The 23,394-nt window shown below is 40.9% G+C and overlaps 1 protein-coding gene across 3 annotated transcripts in view; it reads left to right on the forward strand.

Annotated features, from left to right (window-relative positions):
* Positions 1-23,394, forward strand: part of SEPTIN8 (septin 8) — a 201,171-nt gene that overhangs the window by 92,534 nt on the left and 85,243 nt on the right. For 2 of the 3 annotated variants that reach the window (XM_077473227.1, XM_077473226.1), the window contains exons 5-9: positions 1,365-1,526; positions 3,202-3,298; positions 5,973-6,141; positions 9,211-9,343; positions 9,648-9,838. In XM_077473227.1, coding sequence (XP_077329353.1) covers positions 1,365-1,526; positions 3,202-3,298; positions 5,973-6,141; positions 9,211-9,343; positions 9,648-9,838 — 752 coding nt within the window. Of the gene's footprint in view, positions 1-1,364; positions 1,527-3,201; positions 3,299-5,972; positions 6,142-9,210; positions 9,344-9,647; positions 9,839-18,180; positions 23,311-23,394 lie in introns of those variants that run through there. The other variant, XM_077473228.1, reaches the window with a different exon arrangement.

The raw sequence follows: 23,394 nt of genomic DNA on the forward strand, positions 1-23,394 counted from the left end.
CCTGCTTGATTGACGGACAGCAGGAGCCAATGGTTCCTGCTGCTGCCTCTGGGCCTGTGAACAGAGAGCAGTAATGCTGCTCTCAGGCACAGCACTGGATCAAGAGAGGATCCAGGTATTTGGGAGGCGCTCAACCACTTTAATTCATTTTTTATATTCCACATTTCATTTAGTTAATGGAATCCATCTGCCCTTAACTCAGGCATGCAAGGGAAGGGGGTGGTTTGCTGAAAAAGCCCTTCCTCTCTTTCCCCAGATGAAAGAAGAAAATACCCATGAAGACTCCTGGGATGTATGACATTATTTTTGCCCAGGCCAGAAATTGGGAAGCAACAGAGAAAATGTGTAAAACAAATAAATAAAAATAAAATGAGTTTTACAAGTAAATAAGCTTTTCTATTTACTAAGGCTAGCAGCATATGGGTTAAAAAAAGTCAACTGTTACCCCCTACCTTATTTGAAGACATCCAAAGCTAACCTACAAAGGTAATGCAGGCAAGCGGTAGTATAACTGAGGTTAATGGCTCTAATCCTGGGATCGGGTATCTGGAAATATATGTATAGTTTACCAGTAATTGCCATGTGTCTGTGATGCTAGTGACTACAAAGTGCTGTCAATGTCTGACCTAAAATGAGTCTCTATTGTTCAATACATGAATGGAAGGCCACAGTGCCTACATTTTATTTTTCCACATGCGTATAGCAGGATTGGTTGCGTTTACTGATAGAGGTGTCAGATCCTGAACTATAACTAGCTGATGCACTGACAAATGGTGCTCTCAGATTTTTGCATTCCACAAGTTTGATATAGACAGTTGTAGATAGCAGGGGTTGTGTCCAGCACATAATTAGCAGGGTAAAACTATTGTACCCTATGATTGACACTATATTTGAGGCTACGTTCACACTAGCCTGCCAGTAATATAAAACATAGCGTTTTTACTGTGCAGGCTAGTGCAGTGTTGGCTTTGGCAAGGATCAATGCAATGTGTGTTTTAGGGTTTTACACCGCTTGTATTTTTTTTCTCCACAACTTTATTCATGTCACTGCACACCAGCACAATGTGTAGAGCTGATGTGAATTGACATTCAGTGCAGTGCAGACATGTGGCATTTTTGGTGTGAATAGGGCACATTAAATATAACTTGTCTGTGTGCCCTAGCAGTGACCTGTGTGTATCCAGAACAGACAAACATTGGTCAGGTCGCAAGCTCTAGTTCACGTAAAATGACTATTGGTCTTTGTCTTTGTTTTAGTCTTGTGTGATTTTCAGTGGCATTATTCCATCTAAAAGTACATTTTCTAATTCATGGTGTGTAACTCTTTTTTTTTTTTCTTTTAAATTCCTCTTTCTGTTCTCTAGGTGAACATCATTCCCATAATTGCTAAAGCTGACACAATATCTAAGAGTGAACTCCACAAGTTCAAAATCAAGATTATGAGTGAGCTGGTTAGCAATGGCGTCCAGATTTACCAATTCCCGACTGATGACGAAGCGGTGGCCGAGATTAACTCTGTGATGAATGTAAGTAAAAAGGACTTGGAATGGCATTGAAAATATTAGTGGGTTGGTTAGCGGTCTGTTCTTAACACAGCCCATACAGAAAGAAAATGCTTGCATTTTATGAATGACTGCAAAGCATTCTCTGATTGGATGAAGTAGAAAGCATGACTTCACTGCCCGGCCTCTTGACCAGTCAGAGAGTACTTTTGCATTAATTTAGAAAAATCCAAAGCATTCTCTGAATGGCATTCATGCTGAGCAGCTGACCTCCTGTGTTCAGAATGCAGCAGGGCAGTTGGCACGGGAGGCGGAAGCAAGTGGAGATCAATATCCATTCCCGAAATTCTTCTTTATATATTTTACTTATGTTTATAGAAAACCTTTTGAGACAGATCTTGTCAAGCTTAAGGCTCCTTTCACACGGGACGGATCCGTTATAATTCGCCCCGTGATGATCCGCTTGCTCAGTGGGGATCGCTCCGTTTATCCCCACTGAGCCGGCGGATGACAGGGCAGTCCCAGCACACTGTGCTGGGACCGTCCTGTCAGCTCTCCGCTCTCCTCTATGGGGATCGGATGAACACAGACTGTCCGTGTTCATCAGATCCGATCCGCTCTGCAGACGGAGAGAAAAATAGGATTTTCCTCCGTCTGCAGAATCGCACCATTGCAGAGACGGACGATATCTGATGTCTGCGGATGTTCATCCGCTGACAACCGCTATCCCATAGCAATGCATGTATGTCCGTATTTCATCTGAAAACGGATGGATGATATACAGACATACGGTCCGCATGTGTGAAAGGGACCTTAGTCTTGTTGTGTTTTGATAGAGACTTGATCTTGGCTTATACCTTGGAATTTCCTGTATCTGTTCTCCGATTTATGTTATCTATTATTATACATCATGTGCCTACATCTAGCATTGATTTTTTATTTTTTTTCTCTTGAGAACCTGCTTGCTTGCTACTCCTATGTATCTTGTAGTGCTCCACTGCTCTCTAGTGGCAGACAAGTGACTAGAGAAGCTGGTTTTAGCTATGGTACCACGTTTGTTTGTTTTTTCTCCAAAATCTTACTCTCATACTTGAGATCCTCAAACATTGAAAAAATGTTCTCATATACTTTTTATTTGCATCACTTTGTGCTTTTGGCTATTCGTGATTTATTTTTTTACTGTTTTCACTTGAAGATCGGTGGATCTAGAAATGACACCCGATTCCTACAGATCTGTGTGCATACGTTTTCCTGCATGTTTTTATAGTAGGCAGGGTATAGATTACCTGTGCACTTTCAGAAGTGCAGTTTTCAGGTTTCATTCATTCATACGGCAGCTTATCTTTGCACTCCTGAAACTCAGAGCAGTACAAATTGAAAGCATGAGTGTGCTACCAAGGAGGAAGCTTTGGGGAACAAGGTGCACCAAAATATTCAGATGACTTTATTTTTTTTTTTTTTTTTTTTTTTTTTTTTTTTTGGGGCATTCCTTGTACACCAAACTTTTTATTTTTTTTTTATTTTTTTTTAAATGGTTAAATATTGTCTATTATTGTTTTTACATCATTTTGTTGTTGCCCTCACGTTACTGTTGGCTCTCATGTCTAATCCTTTATCATATGTATCATATATATATATATATATATATATATATATATATATATATATATCATATCCCCATTATAATTTTGTGTTTTAGGCTCATCTCCCATTTGCTGTAGTCGGGAGCACAGATGAAGTAAAAGTTGGGAATAAGCTGGTGAGAGCCAGACAGTACCCTTGGGGTGTTGTTCAAGGTATGCATGAACGTAAAAATGTTTTTTGTGTGTAAATATTTAAAGTGGATGTAAACCCCATTCATGAAATCTGACATGGCCACATCTATCTGTAGTGTTTTACTTATCGCTTTCTAAATCCCTAAGTCCCATGTCTTTCTGCTGCTCCATTCCTCTGTTATCAAACTAACAATTTCTGGCAACCTCTCCGGCACACGTGATAGCAGCTGGAAGTTTGTGTTGGGAGGGAACTTGGCGATAGATGAGCAGAGAGCTGGTCTATTGTACCTATTATATTCTATTGAGAGCTGGCCTATAGGTGTACATGCAACTGTATTTTAAGCATGTGTGGAATCCTAGAGAACCACACAACCACACAACCGTTAGCTGGCTTCTGATTGTGGCAGGCAGGCAGTGATTGGTACAGTTGCGATCAGACTGATGCGCTGGTATCGTAAATCCTATCCATGACCCAGCAATCTGCGCCGTTCTGGGCCAATTCGACTGTGGTTATTTAAGAACACAACATCCTGAGGGCTGAGACGGGAACACCCCCCCCAGGGTTGATTGGCCAATTTTACTGTGTTGGCATGCAGATTGTAAGCTCAGAGATCTGTGTGTGTGGTGGCTCAGCAGACCAGTCTGCAGACAAACTGTTGGGTAGTGGCAGGCTATTGTTTGTTGTGTGTGGGTGTGGGGTAGGGCTAGGGGAAAAAAAATCATTTGTTTTTCCCCACCAGAACCGGCGCTGACACCGCGCCGGTCCTGAGGATCTGCGGGCAAGAGTTTTTAGGTGAGGCCTAGTCCGCGAGGCCGAAGCCGCGGCCTCACCTAAACTCCTGCCCGCAGATCCTCAGGACCAGTGCGGTGTCCATCAAAAAAAAAAAAAACTCTATTCAAATCGTGAATTTATGATCAGAAATTGTATAGTAAATAATTTTACTCGTGGCTTTGAAGAGCTTCTAACAAACTTGTATCTAGACAGAAGAGACAGTCGCTGCTGCTTCATTGACCTTGTTCAGCAAACCTAAAAACCCTGTACTGAGAAAACATAGAAGCTGTTGCTGGCCTTTCCCTCTAAAAATACTTGATGCCTTGCTGTTATGGTGACCCGGGGCTTTAATAATTTCTGAGGTACGGATCTTGGAACAGGCATGTTGATCAGGGACAGCCAGGCAACTGGTAATCTTGGGTCATCAGAAGTATCTCCTGTATGTCTGTAAATACATATTTCTTTTTGATGGCATGAATGTTAACAACCACAGTTTCTATATGTTATAACAAAATATGAATGTTTATGATATTGGATAAGGAGTCTATCAATACATGTAGTGTTGGGTGGGCCATATCCCTTCAAACACAAGTCCCACAGGTGAATCTCTGGCCCGCCAGGCCATTTCATGTGGCCTTCGCACCTTTCCTGAAGGTACAGCACCCCCATTGTCCTCACCCCTACCTTGTCTCAGCAGCAGCAAGGACGACAGAACTCCTCCACCAGATCCTGCGGTTTCCCATGCAGCTGCAGCCACCTCCTCATCACCTCCCCTGGTCTCAGCATTGATACGACTCCGGCAACTGACTTTAGCCTTCCTCTGGTCCTCCTCCAGACCCTGAACTTTCTGTTTCCCGTCTTTGCACCCAACTTCTTAACCGACAGCAGCACAAAGTAAAGGGGATGCAGTGTGATATAAGGAATGCTGGGGGACTCTTAACTTCTGATGGTGGGCCCTTGACATCTAATGTAAAGGGGAGTGAGGCGTTCAGCCAGCCATTGAGGGCAACCATAATGCTGATGCAGCCCACAATGAAACTGAGTTTGACACCCCTGCTCTAGAAGACTTGGTCTCCCAAGTGTTCATTCAAGGGTCACTCTGTGACATAAATCCATTTATTAACGCTTAAAGCGGGAGTCCGCGTTTTTTTTTTTAAAAGCCAACAGCTACAAATACTGCAGCTGCTGACTTTTAAAATAGTGACACTTACCTGTCCAGCGCGCCCGCGATGTCGGCACCCGAAGCCGATCTCTCAATCGTCTCTCTCGGGTGCTGCCGCCGCCATCTTGGGTATGGGAATCAGGAAGTGGAGCCTTTCGGCTTCATTTCCCGGTTCCCTACTGCACATGCGCGAGTCGCGCTGTGCAATAAGGATGGACCCGCTGCCTCTGGGATCTGTGTGTTTCCCAGCAGGCAGCGGGGGACTTTCGGAAAGGGGTGTAATCTATGCCCCTTTCCGCAGAGAGCTATCCCGGAAGTGGGTGCAGATACCTGTACTGTACAGGTACCTGCACCCCCCTCCCCCCTGAAAGGTGCCAATTGTGGCGCCGGAGGGGGGGGGGGGATTCCAATGAGCAGAAGGTCCACTTTAGGGTGGACCTCCGCTTTAAGTATGTTGTGTTCTTCATAACATGACTGAGTGCTTGCTTGTTGGACCCTTGTTTAATACTTTTGCAATCTAGTTCCTGTTGTGTATCCCACTGAGGAATGTTTACCGCTCAGGTGACTGTACTTGCTGTAGACCCATGCAGAGGCTCGCCAACATATATACTGAAGAGAGAGATAATGGCCGGACACCACTAATCTCTCCCTCTCCCTCTCCCTCTCCTGTTGTGTATCATTTAAAATTATATTTTTTCTAGATGCAGTTGAACTTTTTTGCATGTACTTTATAGTGTTTCTAACATTTGTTTCTCCCATAGTTGAAAATGAGAGTCACTGCGACTTTGTGAAACTGAGGGAAATGCTCATCCGGGTCAATATGGAGGATCTCAGGGAACAGACGCATACACGCCATTATGAGCTGTACAGGCGTTGCAAGCTTGAAGAGATGGGTTTTAAAGACACTGACCCAGATAACCAACCCTTTAGGTAGATACACAAGGGGAGAGTTGGAATTGTATGCTGGAACATGCTAAATAAAATTCTCCAATGGGACTGGTTAAAGTGTTATGTCATATAAGAGAAACCCTGGCAGAGCACACTACGTTAGTCTTTTATAAAAAATGAGCGCTCTAAATACTGATTTACAACGATCTTCAGGCCAATCATGTGACTTGCGGCCGCTGTATACATCCGATGGATGGCTTCTGCGGGAAGGGCCGTGATCTCCCTCTGACGTCAGCCAAGGAGATTACGTGGCCGCTCAGCCTCTCCTGCAGTAGACCTGGAAACCGTCCGAGAGTCACGGCCTGAAGGTTGCACTAAACCGGTATTTACAGTGCTCGTTTTTATAAAAGACTACTACAGTGTGGTATGCCAGGATATAATAGAGGGGCTGGCTGACAGGCAGAAAAGAGGGGGAGAGCAAAGGAGACAGCAGCGTATGAAGCAGCGTATGAAGATGGGATGCACTTAGACCACGGTGGTCAGTAGTGAAGGGTTCAGGAAGGTGTGTTTTTTTTTTTTTTTTTTTTGTTTTTACAGTTTAGAGGGGAGCAGATTACACAGCACAAGCACGGTGCTGTTTAATCTGCTTTAAGGGACCAGGATTTTTTTTTTTTTTTTTTTTTGGGGGTTAACAAACACTTTAAAGATACGCTATGTGAGCACACATTACAGCTGTGCAATTTTACAACAGTTCCATGGTGCATACAGTCAGTTGCAAAACCATTGTAAGAAAAGAAAAACTGAATTAAATATATCTAACTGTGCAGTTCTACATTATAAACTATCAGTCATTTGATTTGTATAATGCTTAACGACATGCTGTCTTGTGAAAACAGCTGAGCTCACGTTTATTTTTAATATGAAAAGTGGACGTTCCAAGAAAAATGAAAGGCCTTTGTTACTGCTAGTTCCTACCCCAAACTAAAATAGTAATTTTAAAAAGAATAGCTTTCAGTAAAGTGTAACTAAAGGCAAAACTTTTTTTTCTTTTTCTTTTTGGATAAGAGTGCATATAGAGTGCAGAGGGATTAGAACATCTGTAAGGTATTATTGCTATCTTTGCTCCTGTTAAAGATTCATCCCCTCTGTATATCCTGTTTACTGTTATCCTAATGGGGACACTAGTTCTGGTGACGCACTGGGATCCCCTCGCTTTGCAATGATTTCCTCTCACTTCCTATTTTGGCTGAGACAGGAAATAAAGGGAAATCTCCCTAATGGGACAGATGGCGAAATAAAAAATAAAAAACCTGACTGGGCACTCTATCCAAAATGGGGGGGAAAAAAGAACAAAAAAGGAATATCCATGCTAGATGTGCTTAAAAAGTAAATAAAATATGAAAATAGTGAATAATAAAGACAGCTGCTAGCATGGGTCAATAAACAATCAATATACATATAGTGCAGTGCTATCACTCAATGAGCATATATAGCATGATCTCAAAAAAATTGATAAACATTGTGAAAGGTAAATGTGGAAAAAAACATAAAGGGCTATAATATTGAGTTCATCCAAAAAAAAAAAAAAAAAAAGCCCATAAAGCATCCAAAAAAAAAAATCTAAAGTCAATGAAAGAAGAAAAATAAATTAGTTTCCCAACAGATCAGAGTCCAACAGGTGAGGGATAGAACAGATGTGCATAAGGGAGCCAACTTTCCCAGATCCTCTGTGTAAAACCCCTCCAATGCAAAAGGATGGCAGCTTACCAGAATGTGGTGGCTTCCAAATTAATGGAAAAGCCAACAACGCAGTGGGGAAAACCTTTCCCAGGTGTATCCAAAGAAGTTCTGGCGGTCCTGGTATACTTCAAATCACATACTCATACCCAATGCATGTGCATTAAAATATAAAGAATCATAGCGTGATACTGTATAAAAGGTGGTTTCTTGAATATAAAAGATGAATTTACATGATCGATGATAAAAACAAGCATGTTGTCATATAAAATGATGCAGCAATGGCCATTGACAGAATATTGAGCGGCCGAGTAGTGTGGTAATGTCACGTCTGGTCCCACTGGGTGGGACAAGATGCAATGTCACCACGCTCCTCGGCTGCCAGCACCTCTATGGATACACCTGGGAAAATTTCCCCACTGCGTTGGCTTTTCCATTCATTTGGAAGCCACCACATTCTGGTAAGCTACCATCCTTTTACATTGGAAGCGTTGGAAGAGGATCTGGGGAAGCTGACTCTCTGATGCACATAATTATCTGTTCTATCCCTCACCTGTCAGTCACATTACCAACGTGGAGCAAATTCTAATTGTTCTTCCTACCACCACTTTAAGAATCTGTCAATATGGCAGTGACATTCTTAAAGAATTACCACCAGTTCTCAAATTAGAAATCTGACCGTACGTTGATGTTTCCCCATTTTATAAGATTATTGTACTGTCAGGCAATGTTATGATGTACAATTCGAAATTGCCCTTTTGAATAATAAAAAAAAAAGGAAATCCAACGCTACAGAAGCATGCCAATACTAAGAGCAGGCAATGCCTGTTGTCATATATGTGACAGCTTTCCACACAGAGCTGTACCCCCCATTCAGCTGTTGGCTGGGATATTCCCTAGCAACAAAACGAAATGTCAATGGGGATATGGGTGATTGCCCATATGTGGCAACTGTGCATGGAACCTGATGGGGGAACTAGTCTCTCAGTCTGCTTTTATTTTTCATTGACAACGACCGGCAAGGGGGCAGATTTGAAAGCTTCTTTGGGACTGAATAGCAGATCCACCCATTGCCGTGCACTGTCAACGTATAAAGCAGTCCTGAGTCTTTCAGTTCTCCATCAGACTCCACCCGCCCAGTACAAAACTACCCAGCCGTGCTCCTGACAGTGTGATGTGTGTAGTATGTCCGGAGGTGGGAGTGAGTGCACTCAGGAAAGACTACATTGTGGACACTGCTTCCTTAGTGCAGACACAGACAAATTCATGTACTCCTCTGTGACTTTTGGTGCTGCACCCCAACTGGTTTCTAAAGGGTTTCTGCGATTTCCTGCGCTTTGTGTACTTTTCTTTTAATAATTCTTGTGCTCTCAGTCTTCAGGAGACTTATGAAGCTAAAAGAAAAGAGTTTCTGGAGGATCTGCATCGGAAAGAGGAAGAAATGCGGCAGCTGTTTGTCAGCAGAGTGAAGGAGACGGAATCTGAGCTGAAGGAAAAGGAGAGGGAAGTAAGTGCCTCTTCCCTATGATCCTAGTTCAAACCAAGCAACTAAAACATTATAGCTTCAGTTATTCCAATAAAACAGAAAACAAAATGAAGGCTTTACCGCCATCTAGTGGTAGATTGTCTGTTCATAATGTATAACTTGATTTTATAGAGCAAAATATATATATGGTAAAGGTAATGAAAGATGATAAACATCAGATATCCACAATGTTGATACCAGAACTTGCCTAGAGGAAAGCAAAGTCTGTTTTTGCTCATGAATAATGCTGCAGGCTTCATGAGAATATATCTTTCTGTACTTGTAGCTTCAAGAGAAGTTTGCACATCTGAAGAGGATACACCAAGATGAGAACAGAAAGCTGGAGGATAAGAGGAAGGAGCTGGAGGACGAGATGAACTCCTTCAACAGGCGGAAGATGGCAGTGGAATCATTGCAGCCTCAGGGATACCAAGCAACTTCCCAGCAGCCTTTAAAGAAGGATAAAGATAGAAAAAAGTAAGTGTTTACTTGTGCTCTTATCACAATTTTTACTTCAGTATTTCTATCCCTATTACACTACACTATGCTGCTATGGGTCAGAGTTTCCTTTCTGTGTAAAGTTGGATGTAGGCACATGAGGACACTGCCAATTTTGCTGTCTTCTCTCAAACTTAGGGGAGCTCCGCTAAAGCCTGGGGGTTCTTGCTGCTGCTATAGACGTAGGTACTAACTATGTAATTATGTCTATGGCAGCAGTAAGAACTCCCAGGCTTTAGCAGAGCTTCCCTAAGTTTGCTGTATGCAAGCAAAACTGACTGTCCTCGTGTGCATGAGATTGCAAAGTTGTTTATTTTTTATGTATGGTCTTTGATAAATAAGGCTGTTCATTCAGATAAAATAGTGTACACCTAGCTCTATTTCCTAAGTTATTAGGAAATAGCTGTGTCTTTGCTTAACCCAAACTCTGTGACCTGATTATATTATTATTACAGGTCTTTTATGTACATAATGTTTTACATACTGCACATTGTCAGTCCCTGCCCTCAAGGAGCTTACAATTTATAGCCCATATCTCACATGCATACCTACACACAGGGCCGCTGATAAGCCAGTACAACTGGCCCTGCTGTACCGGGCCCAGCCAGCAGGGGGGCCCGGCAATCAGAGAATAAAAGAATGCAGAGTAAAAAAAAAAAAAGTCTCAGCCAGCATCCGACTTATCTGAGCTTTTTTCATCTTTCTGGGTGCCTCCGTATTCATGTTTTGTTCTTGTGGATGTGAGGTACTATTTTTTCTATTTCGGGAGCATGTCACTTCCGCAGCCACTCCACAACTGGCTCAAGTCCCGCCCTGCACATTCCCTTCCCATGCGGAGTGATTCATCTCCTTCTGCTTAAGGCAGGAGCAGACATATAGGGGTCACCATTGAGCTTGGGCTGCAGGGGGCACGTGTGCCCCCCCCCCATGCCTGAATTGTTAGAGAAGTGGCTGCCTGATCCTCAGCTGATGTGTAAATCGGTGATGCAGGAACTCGATCTCACTCTTTACAGTTACACTGAAAGGGAAAGCAAAGGGAGAGCTGGCTTGCAGTGTGTACTGTGCTCTCTGCCTCCCCCTAGAGGTCAGTACCCGGGATGGAGATTGAAGGTATAGTGCTGCTGACAATTAAAACAAAAGCAAACTGTATATGTTTGTAATTATGCATGTGTGTGTGCTCAAAATCAGAGGGCAGGGAAGAGGGATTTAACCGACTATAGTAGATGGTAAATTCTCACAGTATCCCCTCGGGAAAAGAGACAATAGACCCTTCAAATGCACAGATTTTGGATATACAGTAGAAGTGAGGGGCCAATTCTGTTGAGAAAGCATGGCCAGAAATCTGTCATTTTTGTCCCCCTGTCCCAAAAAAAAGTTGCCGGCTGCTATGCAAATCTAGCCTCATGACCTCTGCCATGTGTAACAACAGGTCCTCCTTAGCAGACAGCTACCGTTTAAGAGATGTGTCTGTGTGTGCTTTTATGTGTGTGTATTTACGTGTGTGTGTATGTATATGTGTTTGGATTTATATGTATGTATATGTGTGTGCATTTATATCTGTGTGTATGTATTTATATGCATATTTGTATATGTGCGCGTGTGTGTGTGTATACACTACTTTTAAACTTGACGCCCTTTTTCTGTACGATCAGAGCTGATTTTCTTAGAGCGGTTCATAATACCAAAAAGAAAACACCATTCCTCTGAAAAGCAATCCAGGCTCAGATCGCTTTTCAGAGACAGTTGACAGGCAGTAAAGAGGCAATATATTGTAACATGACTGGTAAAATGTTGATAAACACTGATCTAGAGGAACCGATCTCTCCAATTTCCTCCTGCAGCCGCTGAAAGCCTGGAAGAGGATAAGGGTGGGGCTAAAGGGGGCCCCCAGACAGGTATGCTGTATGGGGCCCCATGATTTCTATCAGCTGCCCTGCCTACACATACAAGATCTAATTTAGTCAGGAGCCAATTAATCTACTAACTTGGAGTGTGGGAGCTAACCAGAGTACCCAGAGGAAATGCACCCAAGCACAAAGAAAGCAGGCAAACGCCATACAGGCACACTATAGTTGGAATTTAAACAAAGGACCCAAGTGGTGTGAGACAGAAGTACTAATCACTAAGCAACTGTCTTGTCTTGATCGGTGTCCAAATTCCAATTCCGATTTCTTCCACCTCTACATGCCCAATGCAGGTAAAAAAATAAAACAGGAAAAACTCCATGAAGTGGATTGCACCTTCTCCCCAATTGGGGTAATGGTAGGTTTCAGGATCGGAACTAGAAAATGTGCTGCCCCTGATTTAACAAAAACAAATATCTTATCTTTAAATGCATATTTCAGTCCAGCATGATATTTTTTCATTTAGGCAGTTTTCACATTGGAGTGCTATGCTTTGGTTGCAGCGTGGGTGTATCTGCAATTTTTGTGCACTTTAGCCACAGTCCCATAGACCTTCTATTGCGTTGCATGTTTTTGCAGATGAAGCAGGATGTGGGACTTTTGGTGCACTTTCAGAAGATGTGTCAACGCACAACCTAATAGAAAGTCTATGGGACTGCAGCTAAAACTTAGGGTACAGCACAAAAAAAATAAAAAATCAGATACACATGCACGGGAGCCAAACTTTGACACACTAGTACATACATTTGGTGCATAAAACCTACTATCTGGCTGCTCTTTTCTGACTGTAATAGGCGAGACTCAAATGGTCCAATTTTATCAGTGGGGGGGGGTGGTTTAAGACAGCACTAGCTTATTAGTGGAGGAAGGTGGGGAGGGAGATCTAGTATTAGCCATGATGTTGCAACACATCAAATCATTCTGCTCCTGACATGACTTAGCAGTTGGTGTCTGCAGGTGACCGTAGATGTTGACTTATCCCTTAATAGAGTCAAAAACCTTTGGAACAGGGGACTGCCTACTAAAGTCTATGGGTACCTGCACTGAATCTAGAAGCTGGGGATCATAAAGTAAATCTGTTACGAGAGGCTTGGTGGCTGTCATTGCTGACCATTCGTTCGGAAATAGCTAGTTGCCTGGATTCCCAGTTGATCCTATTGCTTCAATATTTTCACTCTCTGATCTAATAAAAATATGCAGATAAGGTATAGGGTATGTATTCTGCATACTTGTTCTAGATCGGTGACTCTGAAAATATAAGTCAGTGTGTCGAGCAACTAGGTAGTTGGCAATAGTAGCCGCCGAGTGGCCTTTAAGACTTTAGCACAATAGCATTTGTTCCTGGATAGCAACAGCAATTCACAGATGTTAGCTGGTGCCTGGAGTTGCCCTTTTAAAGCCCCATTTTGTGAAAAATATAACCACCTTCCCACCCACTTCTAACCTCTAACCCATACTGCAGAGAATATTTTTTCTTACCTGGTGATACTTTTCCTAAGTCCCCTGCTAATTTAGCACTGCAGACGGTCCCTCGCCTGCTGGTCCTCTACTATTCCCTTGTGCCAATGGGGGCTTGTCTTCTGGATTCTGAGAGGACCCCACCACTGGACAGCAAAGAGGAAATGTCCATGTCATTCAGGCAGTGATGTGGACACCTGAAGAAGGACTTTGTGGGTAATAAAGAAAGAAGACTCGGGACTGCAGAGTCACATGACTGCAGCTTTAGGGGAGTTTTTTATTTTATTTTTTATTTTTTTTACTGAAGTGAGAGAGGCTTTAACAAAGTTTTCTCAGTATGTGAAAAAATATCTCTTCCACGGATCCCATGCTGTTCTCTCCCAGGATTATCTTCTAAGCAAAGAAATTGCTTACTGTAGTTTATCTGCTGAGTCAGTTGAGCAGCATCTGCTGGAGCATGTGCTTGCACAATTTCTGCATGAATGAGAACTCGCTGAAGGGAAAACATGTATTTATAGCTAAATCTGCCTAAAGTTCTTATTCCTGGGACAAACCTGTCTAATGTGGTGGTGTGCTATGTGACTGAGGGGTATATTTAACACAGAATAAAAGTCAGAGATTAAAGTAATTGTAAACAATAATAATGCAACCAAAAAATGTAACTTTCAGATTTATGAATGATTCATTGCAGATTCATCTGTTCAGTTACCCCTGAAATCCTATTTCTCCACTGCAAGTAAAAAGCAGGCTGTAGCTGTTTTTCAGGGTAATGGACAATGTGAAGTTTGTCCTTACCTTAAATGAAGAAAGTGAAACCCCCTCAGATTTTTGAAGCAGCCCAATGTGCTGGGGAAACCTAGCGTAACGTCATATCTGTGCCCACCTGTCACATGTATACAATAGTGGGGTGAAGGGCCTGTTGTTTATGTCCAGGAGGGACCAAAAAGTGGAGGAAAGAATCTAAGGGAACTCGCATCGCCGTGGGTAACCTATTTTGAATATAATGCTTGCTTGGCTGTCCTGATCCTCTTGGTTCATTATTTTAAGTAGGTGAAATGTAAGTAAGCAGATAAGAACTTTTGACTTGTCTTTTAACTTCCTGATCTAGTGACACAAAAAGGATTGATGACAGGAGGTCAGCATAACAGCCAGGCTATTGGCATTTTTATGAGGTGGTCAGCAATAGCAGCTCCACTATCCTCACATGACTGGTTAACTTTTAAAACAAGGTATAGGTGATTTCCCTCTTTTCCAGGGACAGTCCCAGGTTTCAAAGCTTGTCATTGGAAAGGGCCCAATTTAAAGCAATTTCTCGCCTGCTTCTTTTTGTTAGATGTAGATGTTTAAGCGATTTAGCATGCCTAATGTAATATGTGGAGTAATTTATTGGCAATGAAGCCAACAATAAATCTGCCCTATTAGCAGTTTTGGAATTCTCACCCACAGCACCCCCTGCTGGTGATCTATTGTATTACCACAGTAACCCTGTACAATACTGATGGTTTGCATCTGGATAAAGATGTTCTTTGAAGGAGGTGGTACTGTATTTCATATTACAGGGGTTGGGACAGAGGTCAGCAGGACAACATGAGGCACTGAATTCAGTCAAAAGCACCTTCATATACTAAATTCCTTTGGTTCCATGCATCATTGTGGATGTGTTTGGCTGCTCTTCACAGCTTTTTATACAGAAATGACTAGGGTGTAAATAATTCATCTTATTGCAGACATATGAAGTTTGTTGCCAGAGCGAAGGGGCTGCAAAGCAACCTGAAATGATTTCTGCGACTTGGACAAACTATTTAGATTTGTATTGGCACTGGAGCAATCATTGTTTTGTATAACCAACAGAACAATAAGATTTGGGATAAGAACATTTTGATAACGTACATCCTAACCTGCGCCTGTTTCAAATTTCTATGGCTATTCCTCTGAAATAAACGAAGGGCCCAATTTATTAACAAGTATGATCTAACCACATCTATACTGCTGCCTTAAATAAAACGAATAGCTGGTCACATTTGTAAAGCATTGCATTGTGCTTTTACAGATTTGATTTTTGACCCTCCTAATATTAAAATCAGCAAAGCCCCCAAAATTTTAATGAACAGGGAAAGTGTCAGGAGCAGGTCCTGTCATCGTTTGATCTCCAACTATCATGTAGGCATTTATGTAGGAATAGCCATTGCAGTGTGGAGTAAACAGCCTTCCAAATAGAAACCCCTGTTTAGTTCCATTTTGCACCACTTTAGGCCCCCACAGTTGCCATTCACCATGGCAGGGATTCCTTTTCGGTGAGTCCTGTAGTGTACAATAGTGTCCTATGCACACCTCAGATAACACCTTTTATAGCAGATGTATTTCAGATAGCTCTGTTTCATTTATGCACACTTCAGCCACATCTGAATCTAGTCAACTGGCTGATGATCAGGATTCTTGTGTTTAAACACTTTGCATCCTCTCACTACTGTAAAAGTGATTGGGCAACTCTACAGCTGAAGTTGTGAGCTTGTACCAACCATTTGCAAGTCCAGGTCATTTTTATATATGGGATTTGGATGAAAGCTGATTAAACGTGATCAGACCAAGCACAATTCTTTTATCTGTGATTTGAAATGAATCATTAGACATCACAGAAGTACTATCATTAACAAACCATAGAAAAGCAAAATGACAAAATGATCCTGTTCAGATTTACATACCCCTAGCTAGCTAGTAGTAGTAAACCCTCAGGCCTTTTGGCTTAAAACATTGAGCACGATAAAATAAACATTCCCCCATAAACTACTTTTTACAACTTTCAGTGCTGCTGGCTCCTGCTCTCTGCTTTTTCCCTGTGCTTCTGGTCTTCACAGGAAAGACTTAAGAGAACAGTCTAATCTCCAGCCAGTCTGTTAATTTGGAGAAGGGAGGAGGCATGGGGAGTGCCATGCCATCCTAGGCTACAGGGTTGTGTGTTTCTATTGATGGACACAGTGTAAGGAGACACAACTCTAGTCCCTGTATGCAAGATGGGTTCCATAGGATGCCATCCTGAAACAGGAAACCTAGGGCAGTCATCATGGCACCAGCTTAAAGTGCAATCAACATTCTTTCTTTATTTTTATTTTTTATTTAAATGGGCCTCCAGGAGGGTTATGTCATAATGGGCTAGTCTAGCATGCACAATATGGGAGACTTGCCTGTCAAACAAAGCTCTGTCAGCGCACCAGCTGGGCCCATGCACTTCTTCTCCTGGTCTTCCTTCGGGGTTCACTCTGTTCGGCCACGTGATTGGCCAGGCCGTGATGATGCACTTTATCATGCCTCAAAGCAGTGACTTAAATGTATTCTGAGCATGCAGTGCTTAAAAGAACTGAGGATTGAATGTCACTTTTACCAGTTCACCTGTACAGTCCTTATGGACCAGGGCAGTTTTTTACATTTCTGATCTGTGCTTGTTGATTTGGCAATAATGTACTGGGAATTTTAAATGACATGCCGGAATTCCTTCACAATGTTTTGTCTATAGGGCAGGAAGTGAAAGTGAAGGGAAATCTCCTTCATGGGACACAGATAGTTAAACCTGACTAGGTATAACCCTCCCTTAAGCCTTTGTGCACACCTAATTTTTTTTTTTGTTTTGTTTAACTTTCCGAGTGATCTCCCTGCTTTGCTATTGTGTTCTGACGGGGGCAGCTCCCCACCAGAACACTCTGGTCAGCCAGACAGCAGACCTTTTTCGGTTATGACCTTTCAACAGAAGCCGACCCGGGTGTCATGCACATGGGCCAAATGTTGCCCAAAAATCTAAAAAAAAAAAAAAAAAAATCTAAAATGAAATGGGTTTTAAAATTAACTAAAAGGAAACAAACTCAAGCCAACTTTTTTTTTTTTTTGGCTAGATTACAGAAATGTTAGCGCCTCTGTTAGTTTTCTATTGCTTTTTTCAATTATTTTTTTAATGTAAACACAGCTGAAATATATTGTCGTTCACAGGTATATTTAATCAGATGTAGTTTTGTGCACTTTTTCGGCATCGATAGCCTTTCTATTGCTGCCTGTATGCGAGTTAGGGAATTTTCTCTTCACCCAGACAGCACAGGTAGGAGCAGAAATCCTACCACCTATTACAGAAAAGGAAAAGAGGGCAAACTTTTTATTCTACATTTAAATGGGTTGCATTTAAAAGCTGAAATGGGGAAAGTTAATCGCAGCCTCCCCAAACCTAAACGCCATAAATCAATTAAGTAGGACTTGCCAAACTAACAACGCCAGATTTGGTCATATTGGGCATTAGACAATAGCCCAAAAAAGTGACAATTATTAATAATGAGGCTTAAGCCAGCCATAGATAGTTTAGAATCTTTGCCAGCTCAACAGGAACCAGACGAGATTCAAACAATGTATGGGCAGGCCGAATGTACCCAAGGTGATCACCTTGGGTACAACCAGCCTGTCAGATTTTATATGCAATTATTGCTAGCAGCTGTTAGAAACACTAGCATTAATCACTGTATTCTCCCAGTGGGGGTGGAGGGGGAAGCCATTAATGGCTCAGCAGGATGGGTTCCCCTATCAAAACTTCATGTGTTGATGGGGAAATCGAGCAATTTTCTGGTTGCAGAAAAGAAAATGGCTTACTCTATGGCAGTATCCCAAAAAAGGGAGATTTGATAATACGGAGTCTTAGACCATATCTTAATTATATGGGATATGGTCTATAATGCTTGGCCATATGCAGGCAGAAATTTATAAGTACCAGTAGACAAAGTGGTAGTAAGATTTCATACAATTTTCTAAAGGTGAATGGTTTCCACTAGACTCTAAGACCAGGATCTAACACACTCTAGATATAAAGGGCAAAAGAATACAGCGTCCAGTTCACAGTAACTTATTTTATGTTCTGATTTTAACTTTTTTGTTTACCATTCTTTTTGTTTTAATCTCACCTTCATTTTATGTTTATTTTCTTTTCAGTTAAGATGCACAGGCTTACATGACAAGATTGGACTTGCAGGTTCATGTCATTTAGTTGCTTGAATTGTCACCACATGCCATCCTTTTCTCCTAACATTGTGAGCGGACCAAAGCATACAGGAAACCTGGAGACTACACAGTTTACAGCTAATCAATTCTTTTAATAAGTGCTACAGGTATAATGTGAGACTTGTTCATTCTAGAAGCTTGAAGCTCTCTAACCATCTATGCAACATCATTTTGTATATATACAGTTCTTAAAGATGCTGTATTTTTAATATGTTCATAATATAACCTATCTGGGACAGCCATGTTTTAGGACTTTATTATATTGACTTGGTATGGTTTTGCTATTTTTTTTTTTTTATCTGTTTTCCAAAATAAGTCTGCAGTGGAAATAAAATGTACAACAAATACTCATTTCCTCTCGCATTTGATGTAGATAAAGTTTGACTCCATCGCAAGTGAAGTGGAGTCTGGCCAATAATGCCAAGTTGAAAATCATGGGAATAGAGTTACTTTAAAGTTTAAATGGCAAAATATTACATGAGCAAAAAAGAACGAAATATTCAAGGTCTTTGATTATTATCTATTTTCTTTATCTTTCAAATAGTATACACATTTGATGGATGAAAAAAAAACTGGCAATATATTTAGTGCTAGGAAGATGCTGACTTTTTAGCTCAGTGCAGACGTCTTACTAACCACAAACTTCTCTGGTGTAGAAGTACAGCCTTTAGTATGATTTCTGTAGCCTCTTGTGGTGCTCTGGCTTTACCTTCACCCAGACAAAACCTAACACTGGCCATAGCAGGGGAATATCCAGGGACTCTGCTGCTGGACCTTATTTGTGTAATCCAAGTGTTACATAAAATGGTGAATAATGTTGGATTTTGCCACAAGTGAAGGTGCTAGTTTTACTTTTCTTAAAAAAAAAAAAAATATGTTGAAAAGTTATCAGTTTGGTTTTGTGTAGACTTTCACAAAGTGTTTTTTTCATTCCATTTATTTTTCTTCCAGTTCATGTGGGCAGATCAGCATTTTGTTCATCGTTTTTAAAGCATCAGTTGTTTTATACATTCTCTACCAATGCAAGCACTTAGGTTTTTGTTTGTTTTTCATTTCTTTTATGTATTTTTTGGTAAACAAAGCTTAGGGTTCCACAGCCTTAAGACATTCAGGTTATATATATTTTTCCCTGGGTCTGTGCTTACGGCCAGTTTGTCTTACAACTTGGCATTTTATCCGTTTGCATATAATGTCTTTTTGGAACCAGCTTACACGTTGTTGTGCTTTGTAAACGTATTGGCCTATAGTTCCTTTGACAAAGTTGTTTTGACTGCTATTATTTTATGATATATCTTTATCTAAGTGTATGCAGGGAAGGCATCCAGTTTTTTTGCTTTCTTTGGACCTTTTACTGTAGAATTTCCCTGTCAATAGGGCATTTATATAGGAGCTATCGCCTATATGCTTTCTCCTCCTATACTTTATCCTCAAACTGCTAATGGAAATTAAACAGAGCCCAGTGTCAGGTATTTAAATGCATACAAGAACTTGGCAGCTTTTTTGGAGGGACACTAGCATCTTTACTCCATATTTCTCATATGAAGCCTTGCGTCTGGAAAGTTCCTAGGGCTATAAAGGTTAGAACTGACAATCCAGAATGTAAACATGAGAGGTCAAGATCAGCCCTGCAGTTTCACTGGCATGTTTGAAGTCAGTTGATCCTAGCTCTTTAAGCCAGCCATATTTTCTTTCCTTTAAACCAAATAGCTCAATCCCCCATCAACACACTCAGTGTTGATGGGGGAATCCCTCCCGTGGAGCCACTAGTAGTAATCGCATGTAAAATCCGCTAGGATGGTTTTACCCAAGTTGATCCATTGATCAACTTGGGTAAGACCAGCCTGCTCATACATGAATCTTAAATACATGAATTTGAATCTCGGCTGGTTCCTGTTGAACTGATCGAGATTCAAACCTTTTATGGCTGGCTTAAGACTACCCGGTTATTTGTTGTCATTGCACTAAAACAATGGGCTGTCCAAATGTAAAATCATGGGTAAAGGGTCTGGAAGGAAATATAGGGGCTACACTGCTTACTTCCCTCTGAAAATGCTAGCTGATTGGCTGTTATCTTTACTCACTGGTTCAATCAAGTGTTAAAGAAAGAGCACTTACCAACGACAGCCTCCATGTTTCTCTCAGGAAAATTAAACTCCAATCTAGATAAAACATCAAACCCTAGATACCTATTTGATAAATACATTTTGTCACCCAGGCATAGCTGTAGTCCATTTGTCTCCCTTTTGTCGGTAATGTGCTAAAATGAGAATACCTGCTTGGAAAGTAGTAGGGGACTTCCTAAATGTCTCTAACATACAGAAAAGCTAATGTAAGAAAAAAAAGTAGTGCAGAAGCCGCCTTCAGTCTGGTTGTGACTAGTGATGCAGGAAGACAAAAACACAGGCTTTAGGAGGCACAAACCTTGTGACCATGTGAGGTGTTTTTTGTATTCTGGTGCAGTGGACTGCAGAAAACTTGAATTTGGGTACAGTGAATTTTCTGACTTTGGCACTGATTTTGCAGTGCTTGCTGGATACCATTTCACTGCATTTTTTTTTTTTTTTTTTTCCCAGTTCACTGATCTCTCAATTGTGGCCTACAATTGCACTCTTAAAAATAAGCTACAGAAAAGCACCTGACATATCTACATTCTGTTGTGCATAGTTTAAGAAGCTGCTTTGTTTCTGCAAAGTGCACCAAATGAACTGACGTGTATAATTGCATGTTTTTAAGGGCTCATTTTTTGTGAAGGGCTTTACAAAAAAAACACGTATACACCGTTTATCCACATTTCTAGTGATGCCACAAATCATATAGCAGTATCCTACAGTGTAATGATGTGCATCTGCGCCCTGTAACTATGTCTTGAATATTTTTATTAATCCAGTAACACTGAGATACTCTACTCCTTGCCTCTTTCTGACACCATTTTCTTCCACCTGATGCTTAATCATGGGGCTCTATGCTAAAACCCTAGTAGGGTGCAAAAAAAGCATGAAGGGAGGTAGTGCCTGGAAGGTCTCAGCATTGCTCTATCAATAAAAACATAAGCTCTTTATGACGTTATGGTGTGTGCCGCATGTTTTTTTTTAGTTGGGGGGGGGGGTGGTTGTGACTGAGCCTGGAGGCTGCCAACTCCTGTGGCAGAAAGCATGGGAGCTTGAAGCAGTATCAGACATGTAAATAACAATCTGGCAATATCGTTATATAGGATGTATACAACTGGAAGTGGTCTAAGTGGGTCTAGAATATCATGCACCTCATCGCAATTATTAAAGATAATGGAAGAGGAGGATTGGGATAATTGTGGTGCTTGAAATAATTGTTGCATATAAAAGTTATATAACAGTTTCTTTATCAATATAGAAAAATGAACAAAGGGTTCAATGAAAAATACTTATAGAGCAATATACAAATTGCATATAGTGGGTCGCTGGTATCCCAATAGAAAGAAGTTGGTCACAAGTAGATGTTGTAACCCAACATGTTTCGCCAGTGATGGCTTCCTCTGGGATTTGTTTGGAACCACCAAAAATAACCCAACTCTAGCACAAAACAAAATATCAGTTGATTATACAAATGTACAAAAGTATGAAGAATCAAAAAGACACAAAACAGCAGAGACATGATGCCTACCTCCGCCAGTCCCAAATCAGGAAACTGACAGAATGGGGGCCCCCCCAAAAAACAAAGGGGAGGTGTAGACGTAGAAACCCCCCCCCCCCAGCCAGGGATAGTGCGAAGGAGAACGTGCACAGCCACAGGAGGTAAATAAAGACCCAGCTAAAATGAGGACAAGCAAAGAAGTAATGTTATACGTGGCTATTGGACAAAACCCAAGGTCCAATATACAGTCAACCAGCGAAGCTTAAGGGATACTTGCTATGCTCCAAGTTATAAAACAAATGGGTTCAGGGGCACCAGAAGAGTGTTATAGTGTGGAAGAGAGACTAAAAATTGTCCCGAAATTTCAATACAGAGCTTGTTTGCGCACGGTCTCCTTCGCGCTATCCCTGGCTGGAGTTTTTTCTACGCCTACACACCCCATCTGTCAATTTGCTGGTTCGAGACTGACAGAGGTAGGTTTTATGTCTCTTTGAAGCCATGGCAAATGCTGTTTTTGTGTATTTTTGATTCTTCATACTTTTGTTTTGTATTTTGTGCTAGAGATGGGTTATTTTTGGCGGTCCCAAACAATCCCCTGAGGAAGCCATCACTGGCGAAACATGTTGGGATACAACATCTACTTGTGACCACCTTCTTTCTATTGGGATACCAGCGACCCATTATATGCAATTTGTATATTGCATATTGCTCTCTGTTTTTCATTGAACCCTTTGTTAATTTTTTCTATATTAATACAGAAACTGTTTTATATAACTCTTTTTATGTAACAATTATTTCAAGCACTGCAATAATCCCAATCATCCCCGTTTATTATCATTATATAGGACTTGCTAATCTCAAATGGCGCATTCCCATATACATACACTGAGGATTAAAAATTCTCAGCTGGTTTCTGGAATCAAAACTATTCTTTATCACAGCAAGATTATCAGCATGTAGGTCCGTGGAGGAGAACATTTTTTCTATGTAACCACTGATCAGTATTGAACAATATAATAAACAACTATGAATAACTGTTTTCCAAAAAAAAAAAAAAGACATTAGTAAATATTATTATGAAAGCATCAGACAACTCTAAGTGTTGCCTTAGATATTATATATTTTCCATTTTCCTATTGGATGTGTTCAAAATATGTCTAATAAGATTGAGTGGTTTGATAATGTACAAATGGTTTCCAGACTGCTTAACTACTAAAGCATGTAAGTATAAAAGCATTATCCTGGTAGGAAATGTCATTTTGTGGTGGCCAAATAATAATCCTGTGTTATGATACATCTTTAAGAGCATCATTAAGAAAACTTTTTTTTTTTTTTTTTTATATATATATATACATGTTTTTCATTATACCATTGTGACTGTATAATTTTAATCTTTTCACTTTTTTCTCACTTTGTACTTTTTTTCTTTGTATTAAATCTCACTTTGGGTTTGCATTGCGTTTTGTGTTTTATTTTCATTATTATTTTGTGATACAAATGTCTACCTCTACCCTACATGTACAGTAAATTAAATACTAT

The sequence above is a fragment of the Lithobates pipiens genome, unplaced genomic scaffold (genome assembly GCF_037356315.1).
Source record: "Lithobates pipiens isolate NorthernLeopardFrog02 unplaced genomic scaffold, aLitPip1_a1.2 Scaffold_8, whole genome shotgun sequence".
NCBI lineage: Eukaryota > Metazoa > Chordata > Amphibia > Anura > Ranidae > Lithobates > Lithobates pipiens.